Genomic DNA, 27,029 nt, shown 5'->3' on the forward strand with positions numbered 1-27,029 from the left:
AGAAAAAGTACCAAGTTTTGCACAAATGGGGAAATAATAATAGGAAGAAATAATGACAATAATAATGATAATAATAATAATAGTACCAAGCTATTTAGAATGCTTGGTACTAACAGGATGCTAAAGGCACAACAGGGTACTTGGCACTGAAGTCTAGTAAGAAAGAAAGATGAGACAAATTACTGTGATTGATAAACACTCTGACAAGAGTTGTTGGAGTTCTATAGCAGCACAAAGCAAGGCACCCAAGCCATTCTAGGGGATTAGTGCAACCATCCTAAGCAAAACATTTCACAGAGAGCTCACCCAGAAAGAGGTGAGAGAAGGGCGCACCCAGTGGATCAAGACACACATGCACCAGAAAATGACAAAGTATGACAGGACTGGAGCTACTACGAGCATGGGGCTCAATATGGTGAGGGTGGGGGCGTTCAGTGGAAGTGGAAGTAGAATGTTAGATTAAGCTAAAAAAAGGTAGCTGCCAATAGGGACATGAAAAGATACTGAAAGTCATTAGCCAACAGGGCACTGCCACATAACAAGATATCACTTCATCCCCAATAAGATGATTATAAACAAAAACAAAACAAAAGCAGATAATACCAAGTGTTGGCAAGGATATGGAGAAATTGAGGCCTGGTACTCTGCTAATAGGAATGTAAAGTGGTGCAGCCACTTTGGAAAACAGTTACAGTCTGCAGTTCCCCCAAAGGTTAGTGTTAACACATGACATAGCAAATCCACCCAAGACGTGTGAAAAGATGTCACACAAAAACATGTACATGACTGTTCATGGCAGCATTACTCAGAATAGCAAAAAGATAGAAACAACTTAAATGTTCATCAGCTGATAAATGTATAAACAAAATGTGATATATGTATACAATGGCAGCTATTCAGCAATAAAAAGAAACAAAGTACTACTGAAAGTACAGTAGTGGTTGCCAGCAGTTGGTGGCTGTGGGAGGTAACTGCTAATGGCTACGGGATTTCTTCTGGGGGTGGTGAAAACGGTCTAAAATTAAAGATGGTCATTGTTATATAACTCTGTAAGTATACTAAAAACCACTGAATAGCCCTGGCTGGTGTGGCTCAGTGGATTGAGTGCCAGCCTGTGAACCAAAGGGTCGCCAGTTCAATTCCCAGTCAGGGCACATGCCTGGATTGCAGGCCAGGTCCCCAGTTGGCAGCATGCAAGAGGCAACCACACATTGATGTTTCTCTCCCTCTCTTTCTCCCTTCTTCCCCTATCTCTAAAAATAAATAAATAAAATATTTAAAAAATCATTGAACAAGTGAATTTTATGGGATGTAACATATTTCAATAAAGTTGTTTTTTAAAAAAGAAAGAAGTAGGGCAGTGATCACCTATAACTGACTTTGTATGCCAAGAAGACACTTGGAATTACTACTGCATTAAAATGAGGCGCCTTCTTGAGATTCAATTTGTAGAGTAGAGCTAAAATTACTGACACATAAAATTCTTGAAACACATGCCCATTAATCTTTAGTATCAATCAAAACACAACTTATTGCCCTGGCCAGGTGGCTTGGTTGGTGACAGGGTTGTCCCACACACCAAAAGGTTGTGGGTTTGATTCCCAGTCAGGGCACGTATGGGAGGCAGTCTATCAATGTTTCTCTCTCTCTAAAAATCAATAAACATATCTTGGGTGAGGATTAAAATATACATGTGTATATTTTTCAAAACCTCAAGTTATCAACAAGCAGATTACACATGCATTTGAAATAAATTGGCAGCTAACCCACCTGTAAAGAGGGGAAGCCATCACATAAACAAAAGCAAACACTCCAGTAAAAAATGTCAGAGAACTGTAGCTATTAATGATCTGACTAGTGCTCCCTTTAAATGTTAGGGTAACTACCACATAGAAAAGTTAAACTGCCCAAACTGCCAAGCATATCCAATGCATACACGACATCTGGAATAAATTTTGAGGAATGCAAAACTAAACAACAATGATATTAGCAAACATTTTTATGAAAACATGAGATTTAATGGAAGTGACAAATTCCAGGAGGATACTCACAAGGAGAAATTTCAGTTCTCTGTGAAGATGACTCAAAGGACTTCTGGGGTCTCCCGATTCCACTTTAATATTCTAGAAAGTTCCCAAAATCAGTTTTCACTGGTAATCTCATGTTCTCAGCATAAGGGTCATAGTTACTTACATTTCAAACTACCCGTGTGTTAAAAATACATATTTCATAAAGCATGAATAAATTGAAAATGTAGGGCAAAACCTCACTTAGAACCTCTCACACAATTACCACAGACCCTGCCCATCCCAACACAGTGACCTAAAGTCAGGCCACCAAATGCCGTTTCTTCCCCACAAGTGCACCTGCGCGGAACAGCTGCTCTCGTTACACACTCCCCTGCTCCCTCCCACTGGATTTCCAAAGGACAAGTAGGAGAAATATGAATATAGCTCCAGACTTAATGATAAACTTAGCATTACCACACACCAAAACTAAAACCTCCCTATAAGTATGTTCATTAGACTCTAATGAAACCAACCATGTACAAAACCTACCTAGAGGTCAATGGTTACAACCCTAAGATATTATTTATAAAAAAAGGGGAATAAAAAAAAGAAAAATTGATTCTGTTGTATGTGAATACCTACTGAAGGAAAAGAAAAAAATTAAGAATATGATTACCCACAACCTCACTACTCTGAGGAACCATTATTAACACTATCCAGGCTGCTCTGTACATTTTTTAAAACACAGCTGAGCCCTGGCTGGTGTAGCTCAGTGGATTGAGCGCAGGCCCGTGAACCAGAGGATCTTGGTTCGATTCCCAGTCAGGGCACATGCCTGGGTTGCAGGCCAGTTCCCAGCAAGGGACGCACGAGAGGCAACCATACATTATTATTTCTCTCCCTCTCTCCTTCCCTTCTCCTCTAAAGATAAATTAATAAAATCTTTAAAAAAACATAGCTGAGATTCTACTATATGTTCACTTTTGTACTTTCTGCTTTTTTCTGCTTAACAATAAGCATTTCCTATTATTATTAAAGATACTTTAAATAATGATTTTTAAAGAATGTGTAACATTTCTTTTTTTATTGTTGTTCAAGTACAGTTATCTCCATCCCCCCACCACTTCCCTCTACTCCAGCCATCCCCAAGAATGTGTAATATTTCATGATAGAAATCAACTGTAGTCTTGTCTATTGAACATTCAGGTTGTGCTTTTAATATTTTAGAAACACAGGTATATCATTGTGAATAGCTTTGTACATATATTTTTGTTAGTAATTGTGATTAATTTCCTAAGGCAGATTCCTAGAAGTGTTATAAGGTGAAAAGGCTTACTAGTATAATAATTCTTGATGCATTGCCAATATAGGCACTCTTTTAAGACTAGCACAGATGATGGGGATGAAAAGTACAGCATAGGGAACACAGTAAATAATATTGTAACAATTGCGTATAGTGCCACGTAGATACTACATTTACCAGGAAAACCACCTGGTAAGTTTTATAAATGTCTCACCACTATGCTCTATACCTGAAACTAATATAATATTGAATGTCTGCTATAATTGAAAAATAGAAATAATAAAAAGAGGAGCAGAGAGGAGACATTTTGATCATTTCACTTGAGTCCCAACTCACAGGACTTCATTAATCACTGGAAAATTTTTAAGTTACATAATTGAAGTGTTGTGGGCAACTGATACATCAGATCACCTGGCAAAACCTCCACTGGCTTCTCTGGGTACTTCAGAGGCAAGCTGTCAAAGAAGGGCTGGGGCTGGAGCTGGAAACATGCAGCAGCAGCAACGAGCAAGTTAAAAGTAAACCTACACTGAGGAAACTCAACAAAAAACAGGGCTCACTCCTACCAGAGTTGCAGTTGAAGAGAGTGGAGGGGTCTGAAGAATCTCATCCACAGGACTCCAGGAAATATCCAAAGTGATCGTAGTTTGTGATGCAGGGACCGTATCATCCAAGGTAGTGGACTTCAGGAGCTCGTACTGGGCAAAGCCCCTGGCTGTGACCTGGAGAAGTGCATCCAGCACATCAGCAGCTATGCTTTCACATAACCAAAGCCCATTTTCAAAACCACTTTGATTCTTTTCCCAAAAGAAGAAAAAGTGCCATACTTTCATCCCAAATGGAAAAATAAGGCAATAATTTTTAAACACAAAGATTAGCAAAAAGGCAAGAAGACACATATTTTAATTTTAGTCATTAGCTGATACAAAAATAAATACAAACATTTTGATACTATAGAAAAATATGTAGTCATATTAAGGAGTAAAAAACCTTTAAATTAGAAAGTAGGTCAGTAACAGTTTGAAGAAAGTAATATGAGAAGAGAAATACTTACAGTAGACAAGTGATGTCTTTTCTTATGTGAATTTTTTAACTCTTCAAGATTTATAGAATAATTTTTATCAACTATGGGGCATGAAAGAAAAAAGAAAAAATTTACAGTTCAAAATTACATCTTAGTGCTAGAAAATTCAAATTCTGAGGGTACCACAACCTAACATTAATAATAGCTGAGATTAAATTTTAAATCATAGGTGAAAGCAATGTTTATAAAAAGAATAAAAGTGGGACAAAGGTCAATACTACCACCAAAAATATAACTATATGCCTACTATGAGATTGGAGTTATACTGTCACTATATTCAATTTTTTTATCCTCTAATGTAAATTCTCAAAAATATACAAATCAAATGAAACTAAAACAAAACAGCCATAAACTCCTGCCCAGACTTTTGGAGATCTGTTTCTGGAATGCTGCCAACATGCTGCAAGTTACACACTGGAGTAGATTCGTTCGTGGTGGCTAACACAAGTTCTATTGTGTGTGTCTCCCCCTTAATGATATCAACTTTCAATAAAAACCACAGAACATATAACTACCAAATAAATAAATACACACATACACCCATTAGAGTAGTACGAGTGAGCTCTCACCTCTACAACTGACCGCATACAAGACAATTCCTGTAATGCTGTTATTTGTTGTGGTAAGCTCGGCTCCTAGCCAACAGGTCCCTTCGGGGTCTGAACTGTCACACCTTACCCAAAGGGGAGGAAGGGCAGTAACTGGTCGATTAATCTTCAAATGGGTCATATTAGGATTGTGGGCCATGGTGTAAAGTCCAATTAACTGCCTTGAAAACAAGAGCAGAAAGTATGAATTATAGGTATAGATTGCCAATCAGTCAAGGATTTTCTTTCCCAAAGATATCACTTCATGAAGAGTCTCCCAGAAATAAAAACCTGAAAATTAAGTGGCAGAATGCACATAAATATTACACCCAACGAAGAAGTGAGAGATGGGCACATGAAACAGATCAAGATTCATACACCAGGAAGTGACAGAGTGATGGGAGCTATGAGCAGGGAACTCAATACAGTAAAAGCAGAAGTATGGTATGAGATTAAGCTAAGGAAATAAGCAGGATATGTCACTCTCTCAGTAAAGCTGGGGGGAAAAGGAAGTAGGAGCCAAAGAGGAAGTAGGAGCCAATAAAGATACTCCAAGTTATTAGTCATTGAGACACATTAAGGAAATGAAAGTGAGTTAAATAATAGTATTGTAACAATGTTACATTACCAGATTTTGATCATTGTTTTGTGGCTATATAAGAGAATGCACTTGTTAAGAAATAGATAGTGAAACATTTAGGGGTAAAGAAGTACAGTATCTCCAACATACTAAAAAAATGGTGTGTGTAGGATGTATATACTACATAGATAGTGTGAGTTGGGGAGGAGGAGAAAAGAGAAGAAGGAATAAAAGAGTGGCAAAGCAGATACAGCAAAATGTGAACAACTTGTGAAACTCAGTCAAGGACATACAGAAGTACCCATATTATTCTTGTGACTGTTCTGTAAATTTGAGAGTATATCAAAATTAAGTTACTGAAAATGTGGTTTAATTTCTTTTTAAACAGATGAAAACCAAATTTATTACCAACAGATGTTCAGGAAAGCAATTTCTAAGGGACTGAACTTCAAAAGGGAAATACAATAATCCCAGAAGGAAGGTCTGAAATGCAAGAAGAAATAAAGAGCAAAGAAATGATAAGCATATGTGTAAATCCCAACAAACAATGGCTGGAGAAAACAATATAAACAAATGATGTTTAAGTTGTGGGAGAGAAAAGAAAAAAGGCCAAATGTGACTTAAAATCAAGATGCCATGAAAGAAAATGCTGATTAATTTAACTACATAAAAATGTTAAAAGCTTCTACATAGCAAAACAAACAAAAACCATCATGAAGGAAGGTCACTTCGTGAATATTGTTATACAGTCGTTATTCTCTAAATGTTATTATTTTTATGACTATATCCTCCAGAACTCCTTGATGGCAAGGACTTTTTGGTTTTGGAGCTAGGGGAGGCCAGGCAGAGAAAAGGCAGGAAGTGAAGCTGGCAAGGAAGGGCGGCCAAAGGGTTTCCAACAGGGTAGGATATTCCTCACTGGGCCAGAGAACCCCATGCATTGCAGGATGTTTACTATCCATGGCCCAGGCCAGTAGCTCCCCTCAATCATTATGGTGACCAAAAAGTACCCCTGAAATTTCCAAATGCCCACACTGAGCATGGTACCCGTGGTGGAAGACCACTAGACTAGACAAGGAAGGCTCCTACGTGTCACTCAAAAGGAATCTGGATGTTATTATGAGGCAGTGAGAACTGCTGAGGGATTTATAAGCAGGGAAGAAACTTGATCAGACTTTCTTGGCAACACAGAGGAAGAAAGACTGGAGGAGAACCAGATTAGACACAAGGAAAACATTTAAGAAGCAACAGCAAAGTATAGGAAACTGGAGAGAGGGGAGATCGCTGCAGCCTTCTTGGTCATGTTTGGGACGGTCAGTGGGATATTCAGTAGACCTGGACATACATATATGGGGGAGGAGGAAGAAAGCAAAGAGGGACCTGTGTTAGATATATCTTTTCCCCAAATGTTTATAAAAATGCTTCAGTTTAAGGTCCTACCCTCCACCTCTATTCCTATCCTGATACTAAGAAAAAACTTACCTTGCCCTCCCAACTGGTAAAGCAAGTGGGCCAACATTCTCCCCAGTAGAGAAATCAGAAATAGCAGTTTCCTCAGATTGTAGCTCTTCAACATGACTTGTTTCTTCCTTTTCTAAAGGCTTTAAAAAATGTTTTAAAAAAGTATTTAGCCAGGTAAAAGAACATAAAAGTCAACTTTTCATTATGCTAGAACATAATGCATTGATTTCTAAAACTTTAAGCACAAATGATTTGGCTATTGCAAAAACCATACCTACAAACCAGTTTGGTACCAACATATCTTGCTATCAGAAGTATTTCCTATTAGAAGATACTGCTCTGAGTTGCTACTGATGAAGGAACCATCTGATGCCAATAAGAAAAAAAATGCTCCGACAGTACTTAATAATAAGCTAAAGACCAAATACTAGGGGAAACTCCCTGATTTTGTTGGATTCCTCACTAACAAAATGCAAAGATTCCTTAAAGCTATTTCTGTTAGGGCTATCAACTCTCATTTGTTATAGGATTCTGATATCCAAGTGTTTAACCAGATAACTAGCTTAGTCTTGCCAATAACAACAATTATGAGTTAACATTTCCTAAGCATAACTAGGTGCCAGGTACCACTGTCGGTTTTATTTTATTCCTCATAAAAGCCCTGAGATAGATACTATTATTAACCCCACTTCAGAGACAAGAAAATAGGCAATGAGTGGCTAAATAACTTGCCTAGGATAATAACAGAGCCGCTGAGTGCAAAGCCAACATTTGAATCTAGGCAGTCTCTTCAGCAGTAAGTCCTCTGCCGATTTAATAGGAATCAAGCTCAGATGCTACCTCAACTTTGAATTTCTTTTGCCATATTCTAGATTTCACTCCTTTCCTGGCCTGGCTTTCCAAGAAGTTCCTAGAACTAGAGGTACCCAAGAAATATCATTTTTCCCCTCTGTTCTACTTTTCAACAGTTATGTATCTAACACTCATGCATTAAGCCCTACTGACTTTTGCAGAAACCAAGGCCATTTTAATTATTCCCTACCCAAAAATGCCAGGGCCTCACTGAATTCCAGTTAACTCCTAACTCCAAGCTGCATTCTCCCCAGTATCCTAGCCCAGTTTTCCACAAATGCCCTCTGTTCATCTTTACCCTTTTCAAGATAGTTTATCTTCATCAGATCACCTTCATTTTTTTTCAGCTTTTGCTTTATGTACATATATTTCCCCTTCTCCCCATAACACAAGTCTAAATTCAACCACATAATGCACTTATGATTATATAAGTGAATTTTTCCTAGCATTTGTCCACCACAGATAAGCACTGATAACACCCATGCATTAACAAAAAAGACAAAGGAGCTCCTCCTCAGAAAAATCTTCGTGTGTGTATTTAAAATAAAGAGTTTGTTTGTTCACTACCATGCCTGTTGAGACAGCATGAGGGTTCTAAAGGAGACAGAGGTGGTCCTTGTACAGGAACATCCACTTTCCCCTATTACAGCCTATTCCTATCTACCTCAGGAAATGATGTAACCAAAGGAATGGTTGCCCTAAGCAACCCTGTAATGTGACAGCATTATCAGCACTCAATAAAAACCACAACTGCCAATCAGTTACCATAATTAAAACAAAAAGGTTTAAGGTTGTAATTATAAAGTGATACAAAGCAAGAAATTCCCTCTTGTTACAGTTACACAAAATTAAAATAGAACTTCATGAGTCATAGCTACTTGTGCTGTGCTATTCAATACACAATAGCCATTAGCCACATGGCTATTGAGCACTTGAAATGAGATACACATGTAAAATACACATTGGATTTTAGAGACCTAGTATGAAAAAAAAGAACTTGAAATATTTAATGAATGATTTTTACATTAGTTGGGTGTTGAAATTATAATTTCAGATATATTAAAATAAAAAAAATTACTAAACCTAATTGCACACTCAGCAATCCCACACCTGAGTACTTACTGTAAAGTTAAGCGCACATAAAAATCTGAACAAAAATTACCATAGTTGCTCTTTTTGGGATAACTGAAGACTGAAAATACCCCAAATGTCCTTCAAAGGGTGAATAGGTAAATAAACTGTGGTATATCCATATCATGAGACACCACTTCACAATTAAAAGAAATGAACCACTGATACATACACAACCTGGAAGAATCTCAAAGGCATTATACTGAGTGAAAGCCAAACTCAAAAGATTACACACTGTATGATTCCATTCGCAAATGTTCTTAAAAGTAAATATTATATGATATCATTTATCTATTTTCTAATGAGGCTACCAGGAAATTTTAAATTACATATGTGTTTCACATTACATTTCTATTGAACATCAGTGTACTTATTCCTAAAAGAATTAGAATCCACTTTTAAATATGCTGATAAAAAAATGCATACACTTGAGCTCTGGCTGGTGTGGCTCAGTAGATTGAGCACCAGCCTGTGAACCAAAGGGTCACCAGTTTGATTCCCAGTCAGGGCAGATGCCTGGGTTGTGGGCCAGGTCCCCAGTAGGAGGCACGTGAGAGGCAACCACACCTTGATGTTTTGTTCCCTCTCTTTCTCCCTCCTTCCCCCTCTAAAATAAAAAAAATACAATCTTTAAAAAAATCTATATTTACACTTGAGGTTATTCCCACAAAACCAAATTAACAATAAAACATGACAAAGGCCAAGAACCACTTACCACTCTTTCCAAGATGAATACTACATCATTTTCATTTAGAATATTTTTCAAAGGATTTGGTTGACCTTTGCTGATCAACTGCACTTGGACATCAGCCTAGCAAAAACAGAGGATGTCAAGCAATGTTTTGTGTTTAATATCTGTACAAATATTTAAAATAAAGACAAATTCTATGCAAGTAATTTTTTCCCATATTATTTCTCATCTTTAGAAAATGTAGCTCATATCTATACCTACACATGCTTCAAAGCCCACCTAAATTGCACTCTGCCTTATGAAGTCTTTTTTTTTAAATTAGGATCACACTGACTGCCTTATCCTCTAATCATTTCTGAATTTATTGTTATGTACCACAAAATTAAGCCTTTATAAAAATATTATCCTTTCTTCTGATTAGAATATGGAATTTAAAACTTTATCGGTTTATAGGAAATATAGTCTTTCATCCCAATTACAATACACATTTACTATAGAAAAGTCTGAAAATAGCAAGCTAAAAGAAATGTTTAAAAACTCATCTATAATTCCACTAGCCAGGGTCCATTAGACTTTTGCCAGCACTTTTTCCAGGCATATAAACAATCTATGTAAATAAAAATGTATCCATTTATTTAGCTATCTAGATAGGATTTTGCTTAATAAAAATAGGATATTCCTCTCCTGGCTGTTGTGGTTCAGATGGTTGGAGCATCGTCATATAACCGAAAGGTCATGGGTTAGATCCCCAGTCCAGGTACGTGTGATCCCTGGTCTGGGTGTGTATGGGAGGCAACCAACTGATGTTTCTCTCTCTTTCCCTCTTTCTAAAAGCAATGAGAAATGTCCTTGGGTGAGGATTAAAACAAATTTTAAACATATATGTCATGAAATTTCATGCCATTAAATGGTCTTTGGCTGTCCAGTATCATGGCTCTACCATCATATAACTGATTTCACACTGTTTGACATCTAGGTAGTTTCAAGTCATTTACTATAATAAATATTAATGGTCATCTTGAATTACTTCCTTAATATGAATATATAAAATCATATTGATATTGTCAAGTTGCCTTTCAAATATACCATACCCACATATTTGTGTTCTGATCACTTATATCAACACTTGAGTATTTTCATTATTTTTACCATCTCATTGCAAAAAATAGTATCCTGTTGTTTTAATTTTCATTTATTTGATTACTAATGAAGGTGAAGTCTCTAACATGCTTATTATTGACAAATATCTCTCATTACTTAAGTTTAATTTCTTATTTTGGATACTGAGGCATTTAGATACTAATTTCAGAGAGTAAAGGATTGTGAGAAAGCACCAAAAGCAAGGAGGCAAGGAAAGGACCTCTCCCAGAGCCTTCAGTGGGAACACGGCCCTATTAACACCCTGATTCCGGACTCCTGGTCTCCAGAACTGTTAAGAGAACACATTTCTGATGTTTTAAGCAAACCAATTTGTGGGACTTTGTTACAGAAGCCCTAGAAAATTAATATAGATATCAAGTGGCAAGAATTCGTATAGGGAGGGATTAATACATTTACCTGAATCTAATGAATTCCTGAGTTTGGTTAGTGAGAATTCAGACAGTGAAGATAACTATATTTGTATTTTTCTTCCTGTGATTATTTGTGTCCTAATCTAGTTGTCTTTTTCTTATTGATTTTAAAGAGCTTTTTGGTTTTTCTTAGCATATATTATGCAGTCACTGAATATATATCAAATGAATGTATAAATGATATTTACTTTTTTAATTGCTTTATTATGCCATTACTGTTGTCCCAATTTTCCTCCTTGCTCCCCTCCACCCAGCACCCCCCACTCCCTCAGGTAATCCCCCCACCATTCTTCACGTCCATGGATCATGGATATAAGTTCTATGGCTACTCCATTTCCTACTGTACTTTATATCTCCATGGCTATTCTATGACTACCAATTTATACTTCTTAATCTCGTCATCATTTTACCTATTCCCCGACACTCCCCTCCCATCTGGCAACCATCAAACCTCTCTGTATCCATGATTCTGTCTCTGTTTTTCTTGTTTGCTTAATTTTTTAGATTCAACTGTTGGTAGATATGTATTTTTGCCATTTCATTGTTCATAGTTTTGATCTTCTTTTTCCTAAATAACATTTGCCATTTTAATTATGATTTTTTTGAAGTCAGCCTTTTTGTAGCCATCTTATTTGGGACTCTCTGTGCTTCCTGGACTTGCATGTCTATTTCCTTCACCAAATTAGGGAAGTTTTCTTTCATTATTTTTTCAAATAGATTTCCAATTTCTTGCTCTTCCTCTTCTTCTGGTACCCCTATGATGCAAATGTTAGACCTTCTGAAGTTGTCCCAGAGGCTGCTTACACTATCCTCATTTTTTTGGTATTCTTTATTTTTCTCATTGTACTGATTGGTTGTTTCTTACTTTCTTATATTCCAAATCATTGGTTCTTGACTTCATCCACTCTACTGTTGTTTCCCTGTAAATTGTTCTTTATTTCAATTAGTGTATCCATCATTACTGATTGGATCTTTTATGCTGCCGAGATCCTAAGTTCCTTGAGCATCCTTATAACAAGTGTTTTGACACTGCATCTGATAGACTGCTGATCTCCATTTCATTCAGCTCTTTTTCTGGAGTTTTGATCTGTTCTTTCATTTGGGTCATGTTTCTTTGTCTCCTTGTTTTGGCAGCTTCCCTGTGTTTGTTTCTGTATATTAGGTAGAGCTGCTATGGCTCCCTATCTTGGTAGTGTGAACTAATCTGATAGGTGTTCTATAGGGTCCAGTGGCACAGCCTCCCCTATCACTCAAGCTGGGTACTTGAGGTGTGCCTTTCATGTTGGCTGAGGATACCCTCCTCCTGTAGTGGAGTCTTGGTTGCTGTTGGCAAGTCAATGGGAGGGATTTACCCAGGACAGTTAGTTGCAAGGACTGGCTATGACCACTGACCACCAACCTCCACTCTCCATGGAGTATCAGCCGTGCAAGGGCAAGGTGGTGGCGCTCTGACATGGTCTGTAGCTGTCCACTGGGAACACAGGCACTGGAGTTTTCCAGGTGATGCAATCTAAGGTCAGCCACCATCTGTGTTCCTGCCAGGGCCACCCTGCCTGAGATATAAAGAAATCTTAGATGGCTCCCACTTTTGCTGGGCTTGGAGATTCCCAGGCAAAGCCAAGCTGGAATCTAGGCTGGCTGCTGCTAGTGCCTGGCCTGGGGCCACTTAGCAAGAGGTACAGGGGCTAGGTGCTTAATGAGGTAGGCTGTTGCTTTTTTGATAGGGTTCAGGAAGCTGTGAAACATGAGCCAAGACCAGCCATTTATATGGAAAAGTCACGGTTAATACTTTGGGTGGGTCCATAAGTTGGGTGGCATGGAGTGTCTGGATCTCCAGGGCAGGGCAGTGTTAGCCAGAATTGGCACCTGCCTGCTGGCTCTGTGGCTCTGTGGGCTGAGGGCTCTGAAAAGGGACAACTACCTCTGCCTGCCTTTCTATCTGGGACAAAGCTGTCCTCCAGCTCCCACCTTAATGCCAGACACTTCGCTTCCTCCCTGTATGCCTTTCAAACTGCGACCCTGGTGCTGGAGCTCAGAGGGAATGAGTCTGAGTAAGTCCATGTGTGGGTTCTTTAAGGGGAACTGCTTGGGACTTCAGTAGTTTCTTCCACTGACTCAGTCCTGCTGGTTTTTGCAGCCAGATATTAGGGGACTTATTTCCTGGCACTGGAACCCCGGGCTGGGGAGACCCCCTACTCCTGATATCTCTCTCCTAAATATTTATCCACCATGTACGGATGTGGGATCAACCCGTTCTGCATCCCCACCCCTCCTACCAGTCTGGATGGATGTGGTTTCTTTAATTCTGCAGTTGTCTGATGTCCATTCAACTTGATTTCTGAGAATTCTGAATGATGGCGGTTCCTTATTTTTATTGTAATTTTGATGTGGTTGTGCAAGGAGATGAACCATATTTACTTATGCCATCATCTTGACTGGAATCATATGTTTTTTATATATGGATATTAACCCTTATCATATATGACTATTTCTCCCCAGCTTATTTCTTTTTTAGTGTATAATTTACTTTTACTAATTATTTTATGGGTTAATCTTTATGGGTAGTTTACCTATGGAATGGTTGGCATATGTTAGATGCTTAATAAATCCGTACATGTTTATAGTAGCTTTATTCATAGCTATTAAAACCTGGAAACAATCCAAGTGTCCATCAACTGGTAAATGGATAACCAAATTGTAGGGCATCCACACAATGGAACGCTTTTCAGCAATGTAAAGAATGAACTACTAATCTATATAACAACAGAGATGAATCTCAAATGCATTATACTCAAACCCAAAAGGCTACATACTATAGGATTTTATTTACATGAAATTATGGAAAAGGCAAAAAAGAGATAAAAAACACATCAGTGGTTGCCAGGGCCTGGGAACAGAGGAAAGGGTTACCTATAGAGGGACATGAGAACATTTTTGGAGATGTTAGATATGTTCTATATCTTGATTATATCACTGAATGCATTTGTAAAAACTCATAGAACTACACTCTAAAAAGATGAAATTTACTCTATGTAAATTAACTTCAATAAACCCTACTATTTAAAACACAACTTTAGGATTATTGAGTTACACTGAAAACCAAATAAGTTTTTCATACCTCATAGATAAATGGGTCTTTACAGATTCCTTTCTTTTCTTCATCAAATTCCCTGGAATGCAGAACTACATGTGAAAAATAGAGTTACAGTATTATCACTTCAACTCAAATGCTAGTAATCATTTCATCTCTATGTGGCAACAGTGAGGAAAGCAAAATGCAAAAGTAGTCATGGCAGTCCTATGTTGGGAAGAGAAGTGAAAAAAGCATAAAAGAGTATTATGTTAAGGAAAAGAGAGAAAAAGGAGATGTAGTAGAGATTAATAGACTGCAGCCCACAATCGGGTACAACCGCTTCTAAGAGACAGTAGTAAATAAGAGTACCTACTTCTACTCTTTTTTTAAAACATATTACTAGCTACTACTAAAATGTAATTTACCACAAAATTTTTAGGAAGTAAAAATGCCTGGATTCTGACCTGCCAATGAATTAGCAGGCCTCCACAGTGAAGCTATTTAAGGGTCCCAGGTCCTAGATTTCCATGGCTAAAATGGAAGCATATATTCTCCCTCTACATTTGTGAGCTGTTACTAAAACATTAGTACATTTGATAATGGTAAACAATTTTCTTTTAAAAATGTAAGCAAAACCCTGTAGAATATCATTAATAATTACCATTTCAGTCAAGGAAGTTTTAAAATAGCTCTGGCTGGTGTGGTTCAGTAGACTGAGTGTGGGCCTGCGAACCAGAGGGTGATGGGTTCGATTCCCAGTCAGAATACATGCCTGGATTGTGGGCCAGGTCCCCAGCAGGGGGCACCTGAGAGGCAACCACACATTGCTGTTTCTCTCCTTCCCTTCCCCTCTAAAATAAGATAAATAAAATCTTTTAAAAAAAGTTTTAAAATAGTGGTCCCAAAGCATGTCAAACTATAAACCATCAATATACCGAAATGCACATCAGCTTGCTCTACACTCGGAAAAAAGAATCTTTAGAGACCTAAAGGAACCCAAAGGAATTGTTTCAGGATACCATTTACTATTTTATCTACTCTATGACTTACTAAAATAAAAACAGGAGATACAGGCTTGAGACTGATTCACTTTTGCTCTTTTGGACTTGTCTTCAATGTATAACTCAGGGATGTTAGTCAATCACTCAACAATCATTTTCTCAAGCATAAAATGAAATATTATACAGCAGTTAATTGAAAAAAAAAACAGACCTATAGGCTCTCATACTGAATGCTATCCAAGACATTGTTAGTAAAAAAAAAAAATCTAGAGTTCATTCTATTAATGATCAAAAAATTGACCAGAATGAGCACTTTTGTAAGCAGGACAAAAGCAATAAACGATGAAAATTTATAGCATTTAGAAAATAAGGGGTTAGATTATACCAGTGGTTCTCAAAGTGTGGTGTCAAGCCAGCAGCATCTGCTTCACCTGTACTTTGTTAGAAAGGCAAATTGTTTAGCCCCACCCAGATCTACTAAATTAGAAACCCGGGAGAGGGGTCCCAGCAATCTGTTTGACAGCACTTGCGTTTATTCTGATGCACGCTCAAATCTGAGAACTACTAGATTCAGTTTTTACTTGGATGCAGGAATAGACGGAATCCCCTTTGGTTCTGGGACCTTACTATGAGAATAAATGCAATCTTAGAGCACAGTGAAATAAAGGTGCTTTAAAAAGTCAACACACCATCCCGTTATCACTGTAACTATGGCTCATATGCTAACTATCTTGAATAGACGACAGCAAGGCTTTTAAAAAGATGAAGGATGCCAACATGTAGTTTTCCACATACTGCAAGGTGCCTATAGCATTGCAAGTTGTGTGCACTTTCACAATGAATACACTACCTCTTGGAAAATTGTCACCTTCCACCGCGATCGATAACGTAGATATTTTCTCTTAAACTAGACTACAACCAAGCCTCCACAGGGCCAACCCCACACTGACGGAGTGGATAATCGGCCTCTGCCCAACTCCGGGACCCAGAAAAGCTGACTTAGTCTATAAAATATGCGGCACTGAGTGAGAAGTGACCAGGCGCCAATCCCCAAGGCTGCGGCAGGAGGCTTGAGGGAGAGAAATCGAGATACCCGGAGGGAGTAATGGTGTTCGCGCAATCTAGCCAGCAGGAAGGGCTACAACTCACTGCAGGAGACGAGTGTAAAACTCCTCAGCAGCTCGGTTCATCTGCGACCACATCGCGCCCGCGCCGAAGAGCAGATCCGCTACCGCCAAACTAAACTGCGCGCCGGACGCTGACGTCCGGAGTCCTGACCCCACCCCCGCCGGAACTACTTCTACCGCCCCACAACAGGTCCAGTTTGTTCACAAGTTAAAGTTTTCTTTTACAGCCCACGGCGGTTCTCCGTATCCCTATAATTTTTTCTTTTCCGTAAGAAAAAGTTATAATACGTTACAGTAGTTGAAGGGAGACACATCTTCTCGCGAGAGTTGACACTCCCACTTATGAATTATTCCGCGAAAAGGAGTCCCTTGTTTCTAAGCGCTTTTGTTGATTTTGGAAGTCAAGTCACTGTAGTGTGACCCATATGAAGAAGTAATATTACATTTTTAATTTTTTTTATAGTGGTAGAAAAAGATTTTGTGTCTCGGGATTGTTCTGAGGCGGAGCGGATGGCAGACGAGTTGAAGGTTACATATAGAACAAGGAAGTGCTAAGTATTTCCTTTTCCTGTGCGAGCCGCCGGGCTGAGAGGAGCGTGGTCTCTCCTCTCAACGCCATGGTGAGTAGAACTTTTCCCTGCTAGTCGTTCCCCGTCTGTTGGGCCCGGCAGGAATGGATTGAGGGTTCAGGGCATAAAATCTTATGGAGGGAAAGCAGGGGAAAGGAGACGAAGATCAAATGCATCTGTTTGTTGAGGGGAGTTCGGGAGTGCGACCATACGGCGGCCATCTTAAAGGCAACGTGGGCCTCCAGGCGCAGGGCGCTCCTGCTCCTGGAAACAACGCAAGACACCACATGATGCTCTGGCGCAGAGGGTCTTTCGAATTCTAGCTTTCCTTGGTCTTAAAAGGCACAAGCTGTACTGAATAATTCGAAGTCCTTGAGTCCTGAGAGTTGTGGTGAGTCAGTTTAGGCCTTGTATGTTTTAAGTGCTGATTAGTAAAGAATATTTCATCTTTTGAGGGAGATTTGTTTTTCAACCATTCATCTGAATTCTTGACTGTTCACCTTAAGAATCTCCTCTATCAAAAGTGTCTACTTCCCTTAAGAATTTTATTATTTGGTGTCCCCTAAATCTTTTAGAAATCAGCCAGGTTATAGTACGGCTAATGAACAGAATGGGAGAAAACTGCCTGCGTTTCTTAGATCGTAATTGATGTAGGTGTAAAATTCATAGTATGTTTGATAGTAGTGAGTGCTTTGTACATAAGGAATTGGAAAGGAGGCAGTAGTTGGGCACTAAACAATCAGAAACCTATGGAAGGTACCCTGAAGGAGGTGAGGAAGCATGCTGAGAGTATCTTTCGGGAGAGAACTTGGTAACACTGAGGCAGGAGGGTGAAGAGTGCCCTTAGTGTATCTGCAGCTAGTGGGCAGGAGGTTGAGCAGATTGTATAGACCATCCTCCGAACTTGTAAGTTTTATTTTCAGGAGGTAAGTCTTTGGAGAAGGTTGAGCAAAAAGTAACTGTTTTTAGCAAAAAGTAACTTCACTAGTAAGTTTTGGAAAACGGGTTTAGAATGGGATGAAGGGCAAGGATGGGAGTTTGGAGAAATAGAGTCGTAGACAAGATTTACTGACATTTGGGGTGAAAGTTTAGATAGTGGTTTTAACCTGCATTCTCAATCTTAAAGTGTTTCGATCATTTCACTACGTAAACCCTGGTTTAGAAAGTTATGTAGTGCAACTTGATTCTAAGTGTTCTTCAGGTAAGAATTATTGAAATTAATAGGTAAAATGTGTTTGTAACGTTGCAGCCTTTTTTTAGCTTTAGGCAATGTCTATCTACTTCACCAAACTCTAGACTCTTGGAACTGTGGGTTTAATGGCATTGATGGCACGTGAGAAGAGTGCTTCTGACATTTCTTGTCAGTATAAATACCTTTTCCTTTTTCCCAGGCGTGTGCTCGTCCTCTGATATCGGTCTACTCCGAAAAGGGGGAATCATCTGGCAAAAATGTCACTTTGCCTGCTGTGTTCAAGGCTCCCATTCGACCAGATATTGTGAACTTTGTTCACACCAACTTACGCAAAAACAATAGACAGCCCTATGCTGTCAGTGAATTGGCAGGTATGGATTTGGATCTTTAGTGTTTTAATGTTTTAAGAGCTGCTTAACAGCAGTGATGAAATTCCATTCCATTGGTCCGTGTTTCTGAATCAGATGATTTTCCTGGATGTTCTGATGCTGTTTGCTGCCATGCATAATTGTCACATTGATATGGTTGGGTTAGTTAAAACTTTATTTCTTTACCATTTCAGGACATCAAACCAGTGCTGAGTCTTGGGGTACTGGTAGAGCTGTGGCTCGAATTCCCAGAGTTCGAGGTGGTGGAACTCATCGTTCGGGCCAGGGTGCTTTCGGAAATGTATCTTTTTTTGTCGTTACCTACTTCTCAGCCACCATGGAATTTAGCAGGCTGGTCCTGGTTTATTCGTGTTAGTAGTTTGAAAATTTTTTTGTCCAAAATAATAATAGTGTCCAGCTAACTCTAGACAGACTTGGAATCTGGAAGATTCTAACAGGGACTTTGCGTTAGAAAATTTTACTTGCAATGATGTCGTAATTTGCGTCTGACTCTGTTCTCGGCGACAGTTGCCTGCTGTCAGTAAGCTGGTTCAGAAGGGTGACGAAAATTCTTACTGAGCAAGACAGAACCTTTTTTAATTCTTGACATTTGAGAAGTGTGATTCTTAACTGAGAAAAATAGATGTGTCGTGGGGGCCGCATGTTTGCACCAACCAAAACCTGGCGCCGTTGGCACCGCAGAGTGAATACAACACAGAAACGATACGCCATCTGCTCTGCCTTAGCTGCCTCAGCATTACCAGCACTGGTCATGTCTAAAGGTTTGTCATATATTTTGTATTACAGGAGTGGTTTAAAATACCCATGTTTTCCTTCACCTGAACTTCTTCATTCATGTTAATTATAACCTCTGTAAATTGTGTTCATCCTAGTGGCTAAATTTCCTTCTACCAAATACTCTGTTCAGTCTGACAAATCAGTCAGTGAATAGAATGTAACATACAAATAATTCAAATATAGTGATTTAGTATATTGGAAAACTTTTCACTTCGTGTTGACTGTTATGTTTTCAACCGTCAAAATGATGAGATTCCACTTGATTGGTCCGTGTTTCTGAAACACATGATATTTGTGAAAGGTTCTGATTTGGCAAATTGTACCATTTTGCTTTTGTGGGTTATATTAAATGTTTCAGTTTTTCAAAGGTTTCAGGGTAACCAGCTCAGTGTTAATTGGCTTTGTCAGGTCATCGTATTGAGGAAGTTCCTGAACTTCCTTTGGTGGTTGAAGATAAAGTTGAAAGCTACAAGAAAACCAAAGAGGCTGTTTTGCTTCTTAAGAAGCTTAAGGCCTGGAATGATATCAAAAAGGTAGGTTTGATGTTGGTAGATCTTCACGCAAATTTATCAGAATTTAATTTTCAAAATATTGCTGGCCTTGGCCGGATAATTTCATTGGAACACTGCCCTAGTACACCTGCACATTGCATGTTCAGTACCCAGTCGGGGCATATAGAAGAATCAATTAATGAATGTGTCCATAAGTGGAACAACAAATTCATGTTTCTGATTCTTTGTCTTTTTCAAAACTAATTTTTTTAAAAAGTACGGAAGGATGGTATTAACTACAAGGCTTAGATATGATTACATATGACAGCAAGTACTCTGGAGCCATATTATAGTCATGCATTGTTTAGGTGGTTTTTATCCTCATGTAACTCAAACAGATGGAATGTAGCCTACTTAACTACACACCTAGGCTATATGTTATACCATTGTCTGTATGTGGTTTTTGACTCTGAAGATCTCTTATAGGGATCATCTTAATCAGAACACTAAACCTTCTCACTTCATAGGTCTATGCCTCTCAGAGAATGAGAGCTGGCAAGGGCAAAATGAGAAACCGTCGTCGTATCCAGCGCCGAGGACCCTGCATCATTTACAGTGAAGACAATGGTATCAACAAAGCCTTCAGAAACATTCCTGGTAATTCTTTTTTACTGCCTGTGTGTTTGGTAGCCTGAACTACGGAGATTTACTCAACCTTTATATGATGAGTTTCCACTTTATGGTCCGTGTTTCTGAAACACATGATTTTGTGGAATGTCTGATTCTTGGCTAAATGAGTGCACTATTAATGGTTGAAACTTCGTAATTACAGTTCTTGGGTATCTTACCTAGTAGTACATAGGCTGTCAAGACAATTTTTGTTCTATTGAAATACACATGCCTTAATTCTCCTTTCCCTTTAAAAGGAATTACTCTGCTTAATGTAAGCAAACTGAACATTTTGAAACTTGCTCCTGGTGGGCATGTGGGCCGTTTCTGCATTTGGACTGAAAGTGCTTTCCGCAAGTTAGATGATCTGTATGGCACTTGGCGTAAAGCAGCTTCCCTCAAGAGTAACTACAAGTGAGTGTCTTCATAATTCATATACTGAATGTAGGTGTTTAGTCTATGTTCACATTCTGAATTGGTTTTTGGTTTTCATGTTTTAGTCTAAATAACACTGTGTTCTGTTATTTCCCGTTATGTACAGATGCAATATGTTGAAATGATGAGATGCTCTGAGGAGTGATAGGGTAGTTGGAAGTTTTCATTGAATTCTGAGGGGCTTTAAGTTGTTAAACGTTGAGGTTCATTTTAATCACATGAGAAATGAGAATTCATCATCCGTTTTCAACATTTTCTTCATTTTTCTTTCAGCCTCCCCATGCACAAGATGCTCAATACAGACCTTAGTAGAATCTTAAAAAGTCCAGAGATCCAAAGAGCCCTCCGAGCACCACGGTAAAGTTCTGATATTTATAGTAATTCTTGCCCCAATAACATTGTAAGTAATTTGTTATTTGTAAAATGTGATGTAAGGTAGCCCTGGATGGTTGGCTCAGTTAGTTGGAGTGTCAGTTCTGTATACCAAAAGGTTGTGTTGTAGGTTTGATCCCTGGCCAGGGTGTGTGTGGGAGGTAGCCAGTTGCTGCTTCTCTCTCCTTTCCTCTCAAGTCAATTTTTTTAAAAGGCATATCCTTGGTGGGAGTTTTAAAAATGTGGATAATGAGATGAAATACTAATATACTGTCTTTTATAGCAAGAAGATTCATCGCAGAGTCCTGAAGAAGAATCCACTGAAAAACCTGAGAATCATGTTGAAGTTAAATCCATATGCAAAGACCATGCGCCGGAACACTATTCTTCGCCAGGCCAGGAATGTAAGTGATAATTTGGTTTTTTTGCAGATGTGATAAGTCTTTAGAAAGATTTGATTTTTTTAGACTTTCTTCTTTATTTATTGCAGCACAAGCTCCGGGTGGATAGAGCAGCAGCGGCACTAAAAGCCAAATCAGAAGAGAAGAAAGTTCCAGGCAAGAAGCCTGTGGTAGGAAAGAAAGAAAAGAAGGTTGTTGGCGTTAAGAAGCAGAAGAAGCCTGTGGTGGGAAAAAAGGCTGCAGCTACCAAGAAACCAGCAGCTGAGAAGAAGCCTGCAGAAAAGAAACCTACCACAGAAGAAAAGAAGCCTGTGGCATAAACTTAAATTTGTTTATTCTATAACGGTCAAGTCACTATGGACAGCTAGTTTTGAATAAACATGTCAGAGGCAGTGATAAACATGACTTGTTGCATCTGTTGTGTGAATCTTGGTTAGAATTGTTCTTGTAGACACATTGTTCTTCATAACTCCAGCCTTTCGTTTGTTAACAGTCTGAAGTGGATCTTGGATTTATACAAAATCCATGCTGTTGAACTGTAGGAAGGATGCTCCATAAAGACATATAAAGTCCAATCCATTTTGTAAGCAGTGTTTTGAGAAAAGAGATGATGGTGAGAAGGCTTGGATCAGAAATACACAGAAACTTAAAGTATAGTTGCAACTTCTCCCCCCAAAAAACCCTAGAGAATTTCATAAAGGTTTGACATTCCCAATAACCACAAGAGGGCATAATCAGAAGGCATATTTGAGATGCAGCAGTGAGAAATACGGTTTCCTCATAGAAACACTTTACAATCTGGGACAGTGCTGTTAGGAGGGTGTTCTTGCCACCCTGGATATTTTGGCTCTTGGAATAGTGCCAGAAGAAGCACTTAAACAATTTTGTGTGTTCTGGAATGTGTATGTTGGTAAAACAACAGTATACCACGGCATGTTTCTTTTAGTTTGCCATTGAATTACCCTAGAGTTGACTTCATGTTAGGACCCCCCCTCCCTTTTGTATTGGCAGGCAAATCCATAGCACACGTGTGATACATAATCCATTTGCAGATTCAGAACATCTTAGTTCCCTAGCATGTACAGGCACCATCTTCCAATTTGTTAGCTGCTTTATTTTCATGCTCACTTCCATGGTCTGGGGAACATTTGCATGTAACTGGCAATACTTATCTCTGACAACCAACACTAGAGCTTGTTCTGCGCCGAACGCTACTGATAATCCCTGTCTTCAAATGCAGGTTTTATGGTGGTAACCACTTAATCCTAGACGGGTTGCTCCACTGGCTAGAAAGTCCCCATACACCAAGGTTGCACTTGGTCCCCAGGGGACATAAGAATTGACCATTGAATGCACAATTAAGTGGAACAGTACCGACGTTTCCCTCTGTAAAATCAAATTTGAAAACTCCCATCACATTAGAAGTGCAATACAGTGAGTACTGTTCAACTCGCATTTGAAACTCAATAGTTGAGCAGTTTTCTCTTCCGGTTCTGTACAGTTTCAAAGCCCCGTTCTTTAGGAATCCTATTCGAGTCCAGGCCTTACGCTTTAAAACCTCCGGGTACTCCCGCCAGAGAGGGCAGGAAGCGCCCCGCCCCACGTGCAGTCCACCTGCAGTTCTGTTTCCGGGACACGGGGCCGTGACGTCACCACAGAGCGCCCGGCCAACTGGGCCTTACGAGGAGACGCAATGCTGAGCAGGCTCCAGGAGCTGCGCAAGGAGGAGGAGACGCTGCTCCGTTTGAAGGCGGCACTGCATGACCAGCTGAATCGGCTCAAGGTGATCCAGCAGCCCCCACCCGACCCCTCACCTCACCCCCTTGCCACTGCCCGGAGCTCGGCTCTACGCGGATCCCAGGCGTTTGCAGTGCAGCATTGCTGCTGGTAATCCCTCCTTCTCCTGGCGGTTGGGGTGCTGACCTGGTGGTAAACAAGCCCCGCGTGAGCTTGTTTTGGTATTACGGTCCCAGCTCAGAACTTGGGTCCTGTGTGTCGAGGTTGAAATCCGGCAATCTGCACGTTTGGCGAGTTCATCCCATACCAGACCTCCCGGAAATGCAGGTGGTTCCCACGAGAAGTTCGACCTTCTCCGCCCACCGACCCCTTCCTCCCGAGCTCCTGCAGGTTTTACTAGCCACTATTTCCAGGCTGTATTGCTGCTTGAAGTAGCTCTAGAATTGAAAAGTTAGAAGAGCCTTGCACATTCCCCCATGGTGCGAAGAAGGACAACGAGGCCCGAGTGAAGAGACTTGTCACAGAGTTCCCAGTAGTTTGTCTTTCCACAGCGGTTACTGACTCCACAGCCTTAACTGGGAATAGAGATTTACGCCCACCGGAACCCTTTCCCAGACCTGGGCATTACCATTCACCCTTCAGCCCCACTGCGATGATCCTGATAATTTCTGCTCAGCACCTTTCTTCAGGATCTTTAAGTCCAAATGAGATAAGGGTTATGAAAGCCCATTGTAAACTGAAAAGCATTGTACACAAATGTGACATACCAATGTAATAAGCACATTTCCTCAGGACAGTTGTCATACCCCACACTTAGGTTCTCAGGGCATCATAGTACCTGTACAGGTACCTAATGTGAGTGAGTTGATGATAAACTCCAAAGCCTAAATTTCTTTATGTTCCTGAGAACACTTTCATTTCCCATTCTTCCCACCTTCCATTTCTCTTTACTAGGTAGAGAGCTCAAACATAAGGAATCTACCGTTTGTGGAATCAGAAGATGACACTTGGCTTTTTTTAAGGACTCACTCTTGCTTTCTTCCCAGAGCTGCCAGGTCTGGGGGAGTGGAAGCCCTGGCTCAGCTGGAGCACCTGTACACCCAGGGGGAAGGGACTGGAGGATTCTACCCTGCTCTCTAGCACGGCACAGAGATTTACACTGTTTTTGCTTCCTCTTGATGGCATCCTTTTACAGCATGAACAGTAAAATTTGCCCACATCAGTAGCCCAGTGAAAAAGTAAGGAAAATATCCTTAACTCTTTTTTTCTAGGTTGAGGAACTGGCCCTCCAATCAATGATTAGTTCCAGAAGAGGGGATGAGATGCTGCCTTCTCAAGCTGCTCGTGAACATGATGTAAGCTTAGTGAAGTGTGGGGGTACGGAGGGAATGCAAAGCCCATCCTGCTGTCGTGATGTTTGGAGGTCAAAAACTGTTGTAAATTACATTATGAAGCCCAAGGGACTCTGGGAAGTACTGATAAGAATTTTCTAGTTTTATAAACTGGGTATTCAGTATTACTGTTTTAGACGAGAACAGCCCAGCTGGTTACATCTTGATTGATGTATTCATTAGGTACTTATATTGCCTACACCATCCCAGTCGTCTGTGTTCTGTTTACTTTAATGAGGGCAAGGAGAGTAGAGATCTTTGCAGGGACATGGCAGACCTCTTGCTCTGTAAGTTAGTTTGGGGTTCAGAAGTAGAAGATAACTTCAATTGCAAAGCATGGTGCTAACAAGTGAGTTCTAGTCTTCATTGTGTCCTCCCTCTTACCAAATGCCCTCCCTTAAATCAGTAAAATCATAGTCTTTCTAAATACATGATATTTGAGCAGTTCTCTCAGTTGAGTGAAGCCTTTTAAACCCATTCGAAAGTAGTACATGTAAGCCAGTGTAATTCTTACATAAGAACCATGTTTGTAAATCAGGTGATATTCTGTCAAATCTAGTGCATTTAACTTCCATTTTAGCAATGCAGGTTGGTGGGGAGCCTGGGGTAGAATTTGGATAAATAGGAAAGTGGTCATACCTCTTAGTTGGTAAATACTGGGAATGAACACACAATTGAGATTTGGATTAAAATTTGCTGGTTTTGAGGCCAGTGCCCTCCCTACTAATCCATGATGTCCTTGGCTAAAGCAGATATCGGTGCATGTAGACAATGAAGCATCAATCAACCAAACTGCACTGGAGTTGAGCACAAGGAGCCATGTGACAGAAGAGGAAGAGGAGGAGGAAGAAGAATCAGATTCCTGAAGTGGCAAAAGAGCTAGGATTAGTTATACAAATTCAATTTCAGAGTCTCAGAAACTTCCTTCCAAACATTCTTGCCATGGGCCCTACAGCCTGCGTTAAAGAGAGTGAGAACTTCAGGAGGAGGATGTATACTTGCGAAACTGGTTCCATCAGTAATTCGTTTCAGAATGCTTTACCAAAAATCAGCAGCACGGGGGAAAGGAAAGATGCAGTGTCTGAGCATTGAGCAATATGGGTGGTGCTGTGTCTGTATTCTGGTCAGATCCAGTAATTGTGTTCAAAACAGAACATTTCCTCTGAAGTGCTATTGAGAAAGTCTGACATTTGCCAAAAGGGCAGAGTGTAAGTACAAGCCAGCCTTTCTGATCAACAATGCTTCTTGTAAGCTAGTCAATGTAAGGCTGTTTGCATACCATTGTACCCTCGTAAACATAGCCAGAGTCTAGGGAAGAAAAAAGATGAGGACAGAAGGCCACTTGAGGGCACAAGCTGTTGCTACCTCTCAGTGGTGTCTCGAAACGCTGTCCACTACAGACTGTTCTGTGTGGCTGTCATCACATCTAGGTTGAGACGCCGCTGATAAAACGTGCTTAGAAATAAACTAGACGAATAGCCATCGTGCAGCTGCTGGTTTCCAGATAGCAACGGGAAACGGATCGGTTCCTCCTGGGGAAAGGAGTATGGCAGGGTGGTTTAAAACCCACTTCTTGACTTAGGAGGAAATGTGTTCTTAGGGAAGGAATCACTCTGCTTAGGAGATTGGACTTTCATAATAAAGAGATGATAGAGTGTTCTTAAAACTCGGTATTGGAAGTTGAGATTTATTTCTGCACACTTGCCCTTTGCCATTGAAGGTGCTAGTTACCTGACTTCATAAAAGTAACTTGCCCTGTCCATGCAACAGCAAAGCCGAACACAAAGAACCTCCTCAAGCAGAACTTATGTAACTGTTCCAGACAAGAGAACATGTTAATAATTTTCATTAAAGTTATTTTGAGCTACTCATACAGGAAGTAGCAGGAAGTTTAAATGAACATGTTTCTTGGAAAACAATGTGAAGATAATTTTGCATCAAGGTTGTACATTTTGGGGTCTGATTTAAAATATGACCATGGGTTTGTAAGAGTGGAAAACTGGCTATGAATTCCAACCCTCTCACATCTTTGAACTTGCACTTTTCTGTCAAATGAGGGTATTCGTACCTGCTCTGTTTTTACTGGTGACTGTGGGATGCTAACGAGATAACTGAAAAATCCAACTAGTGTCAGTG

The 27,029-nt window shown here is 39.8% G+C and overlaps 3 protein-coding genes and 4 non-coding genes across 9 annotated transcripts in view; 6 read left to right on the plus strand and 1 right to left on the minus strand.

Moving 5' to 3' along the window:
- Positions 1-16,856, minus strand: part of ZWILCH (zwilch kinetochore protein) — a 36,072-nt gene extending 19,216 nt beyond the window's left edge. The window contains exons 1-8 of one of the 2 annotated variants that reach the window (XM_037155678.2): positions 16,493-16,510; positions 14,388-14,452; positions 9,723-9,818; positions 7,046-7,164; positions 4,966-5,165; positions 4,367-4,437; positions 3,879-4,034; positions 2,052-2,123 (exon numbers count right to left, since the gene is read on the minus strand). In XM_037155678.2, coding sequence (XP_037011573.2) covers positions 2,052-2,123; positions 3,879-4,034; positions 4,367-4,437; positions 4,966-5,143 — 477 coding nt within the window. In that variant the 5' untranslated portion in view covers positions 5,144-5,165; positions 7,046-7,164; positions 9,723-9,818; positions 14,388-14,452; positions 16,493-16,510. Of the gene's footprint in view, positions 1-2,051; positions 2,124-3,878; positions 4,035-4,366; positions 4,438-4,965; positions 5,166-7,045; positions 7,165-9,722; positions 9,819-14,387; positions 14,453-16,492 lie in introns of both variants that reach the window. The other variant, XM_037155675.2, reaches the window with a different exon arrangement.
- A 137-nt stretch (positions 16,857-16,993) lies between these two features.
- RPL4 (ribosomal protein L4) lies at positions 16,994-22,170 on the plus strand. Its single transcript, XM_037155681.2, has 10 exons — positions 16,994-17,090; positions 18,431-18,602; positions 18,794-18,900; positions 19,243-19,381; positions 19,806-19,930; positions 20,416-20,545; positions 20,815-20,971; positions 21,266-21,349; positions 21,648-21,768; positions 21,855-22,170. The coding sequence occupies exons 1-10, from the start codon at positions 17,088-17,090 to the stop codon at positions 22,083-22,085; spliced, it is 1,269 nt and encodes a 422-aa protein (XP_037011576.1). The 5' UTR covers positions 16,994-17,087; the 3' UTR covers positions 22,086-22,170.
- Positions 18,651-18,721, plus strand: LOC119057147 (small nucleolar RNA SNORD18). The gene has a single exon (XR_005084013.1). It is a non-coding gene; the product is annotated as a small nucleolar RNA SNORD18 (small nucleolar RNA).
- LOC119057148 (small nucleolar RNA SNORD16) lies at positions 19,083-19,181 on the plus strand. The gene has a single exon (XR_005084014.1). It is a non-coding gene; the product is annotated as a small nucleolar RNA SNORD16 (small nucleolar RNA).
- On the plus strand, positions 19,637-19,709 carry LOC119057144 (small nucleolar RNA SNORD18). The gene has a single exon (XR_005084011.2). It is a non-coding gene; the product is annotated as a small nucleolar RNA SNORD18 (small nucleolar RNA).
- On the plus strand, positions 20,605-20,674 carry LOC119057145 (small nucleolar RNA SNORD18). The gene has a single exon (XR_005084012.1). It is a non-coding gene; the product is annotated as a small nucleolar RNA SNORD18 (small nucleolar RNA).
- A 1,248-nt stretch (positions 22,171-23,418) lies between the features above and the next one.
- SNAPC5 (small nuclear RNA activating complex polypeptide 5) lies at positions 23,419-26,766 on the plus strand. Of its 2 annotated transcripts, none has more exons than XM_037155781.2 (3): positions 23,419-23,548; positions 24,774-24,857; positions 25,643-26,766. In XM_037155781.2, exons 1-3 carry the CDS (start codon positions 23,459-23,461, stop codon positions 25,757-25,759), a joined length of 291 nt encoding a protein of 96 aa, XP_037011676.2. In that variant the 5' UTR covers positions 23,419-23,458; the 3' UTR covers positions 25,760-26,766. The 2 variants fall into 2 exon arrangements, with proteins under 2 accessions (XP_037011676.2, XP_037011677.2); XM_037155782.2 differs by having other exon boundaries at positions 25,646-26,766.
- Positions 26,767-27,029: the final 263 nt, after the last annotated feature.

The sequence above is a fragment of the Artibeus jamaicensis genome, unplaced genomic scaffold (assembly GCF_021234435.1).
Source record: "Artibeus jamaicensis isolate MK-2021 breed Jamaican fruit bat unplaced genomic scaffold, CSHL_Jam_final contig_548, whole genome shotgun sequence".
Classification (NCBI taxonomy): Eukaryota; Metazoa; Chordata; class Mammalia; order Chiroptera; family Phyllostomidae; genus Artibeus; species Artibeus jamaicensis.

Bases quoted from the DNA above. Each gene is read 5' to 3' on its own strand.
- RPL4 (XM_037155681.2), top strand. The intron at 19,382-19,805 runs GTTTGTCATATA...TGGCTTTGTCAG, and splicing joins AGCACTGGTCATGTCTAAAG to GTCATCGTATTGAGGAAGTT. The intron at 21,350-21,647 runs GTAAAGTTCTGA...TGTCTTTTATAG, and splicing joins AGAGCCCTCCGAGCACCACG to CAAGAAGATTCATCGCAGAG.
- SNAPC5 (XM_037155781.2), top strand. From the start codon at position 23,459: ATGCTGAGCAGGCTCCAGGAGCTGCGCAAGGAGGAGGAGACGCTGCTC. The intron at 23,549-24,773 runs GTGATCCAGCAG...CTTTTTTTCTAG, and splicing joins ACCAGCTGAATCGGCTCAAG to GTTGAGGAACTGGCCCTCCA. The intron at 24,858-25,642 runs GTAAGCTTAGTG...CCTTGGCTAAAG, and splicing joins AAGCTGCTCGTGAACATGAT to CAGATATCGGTGCATGTAGA.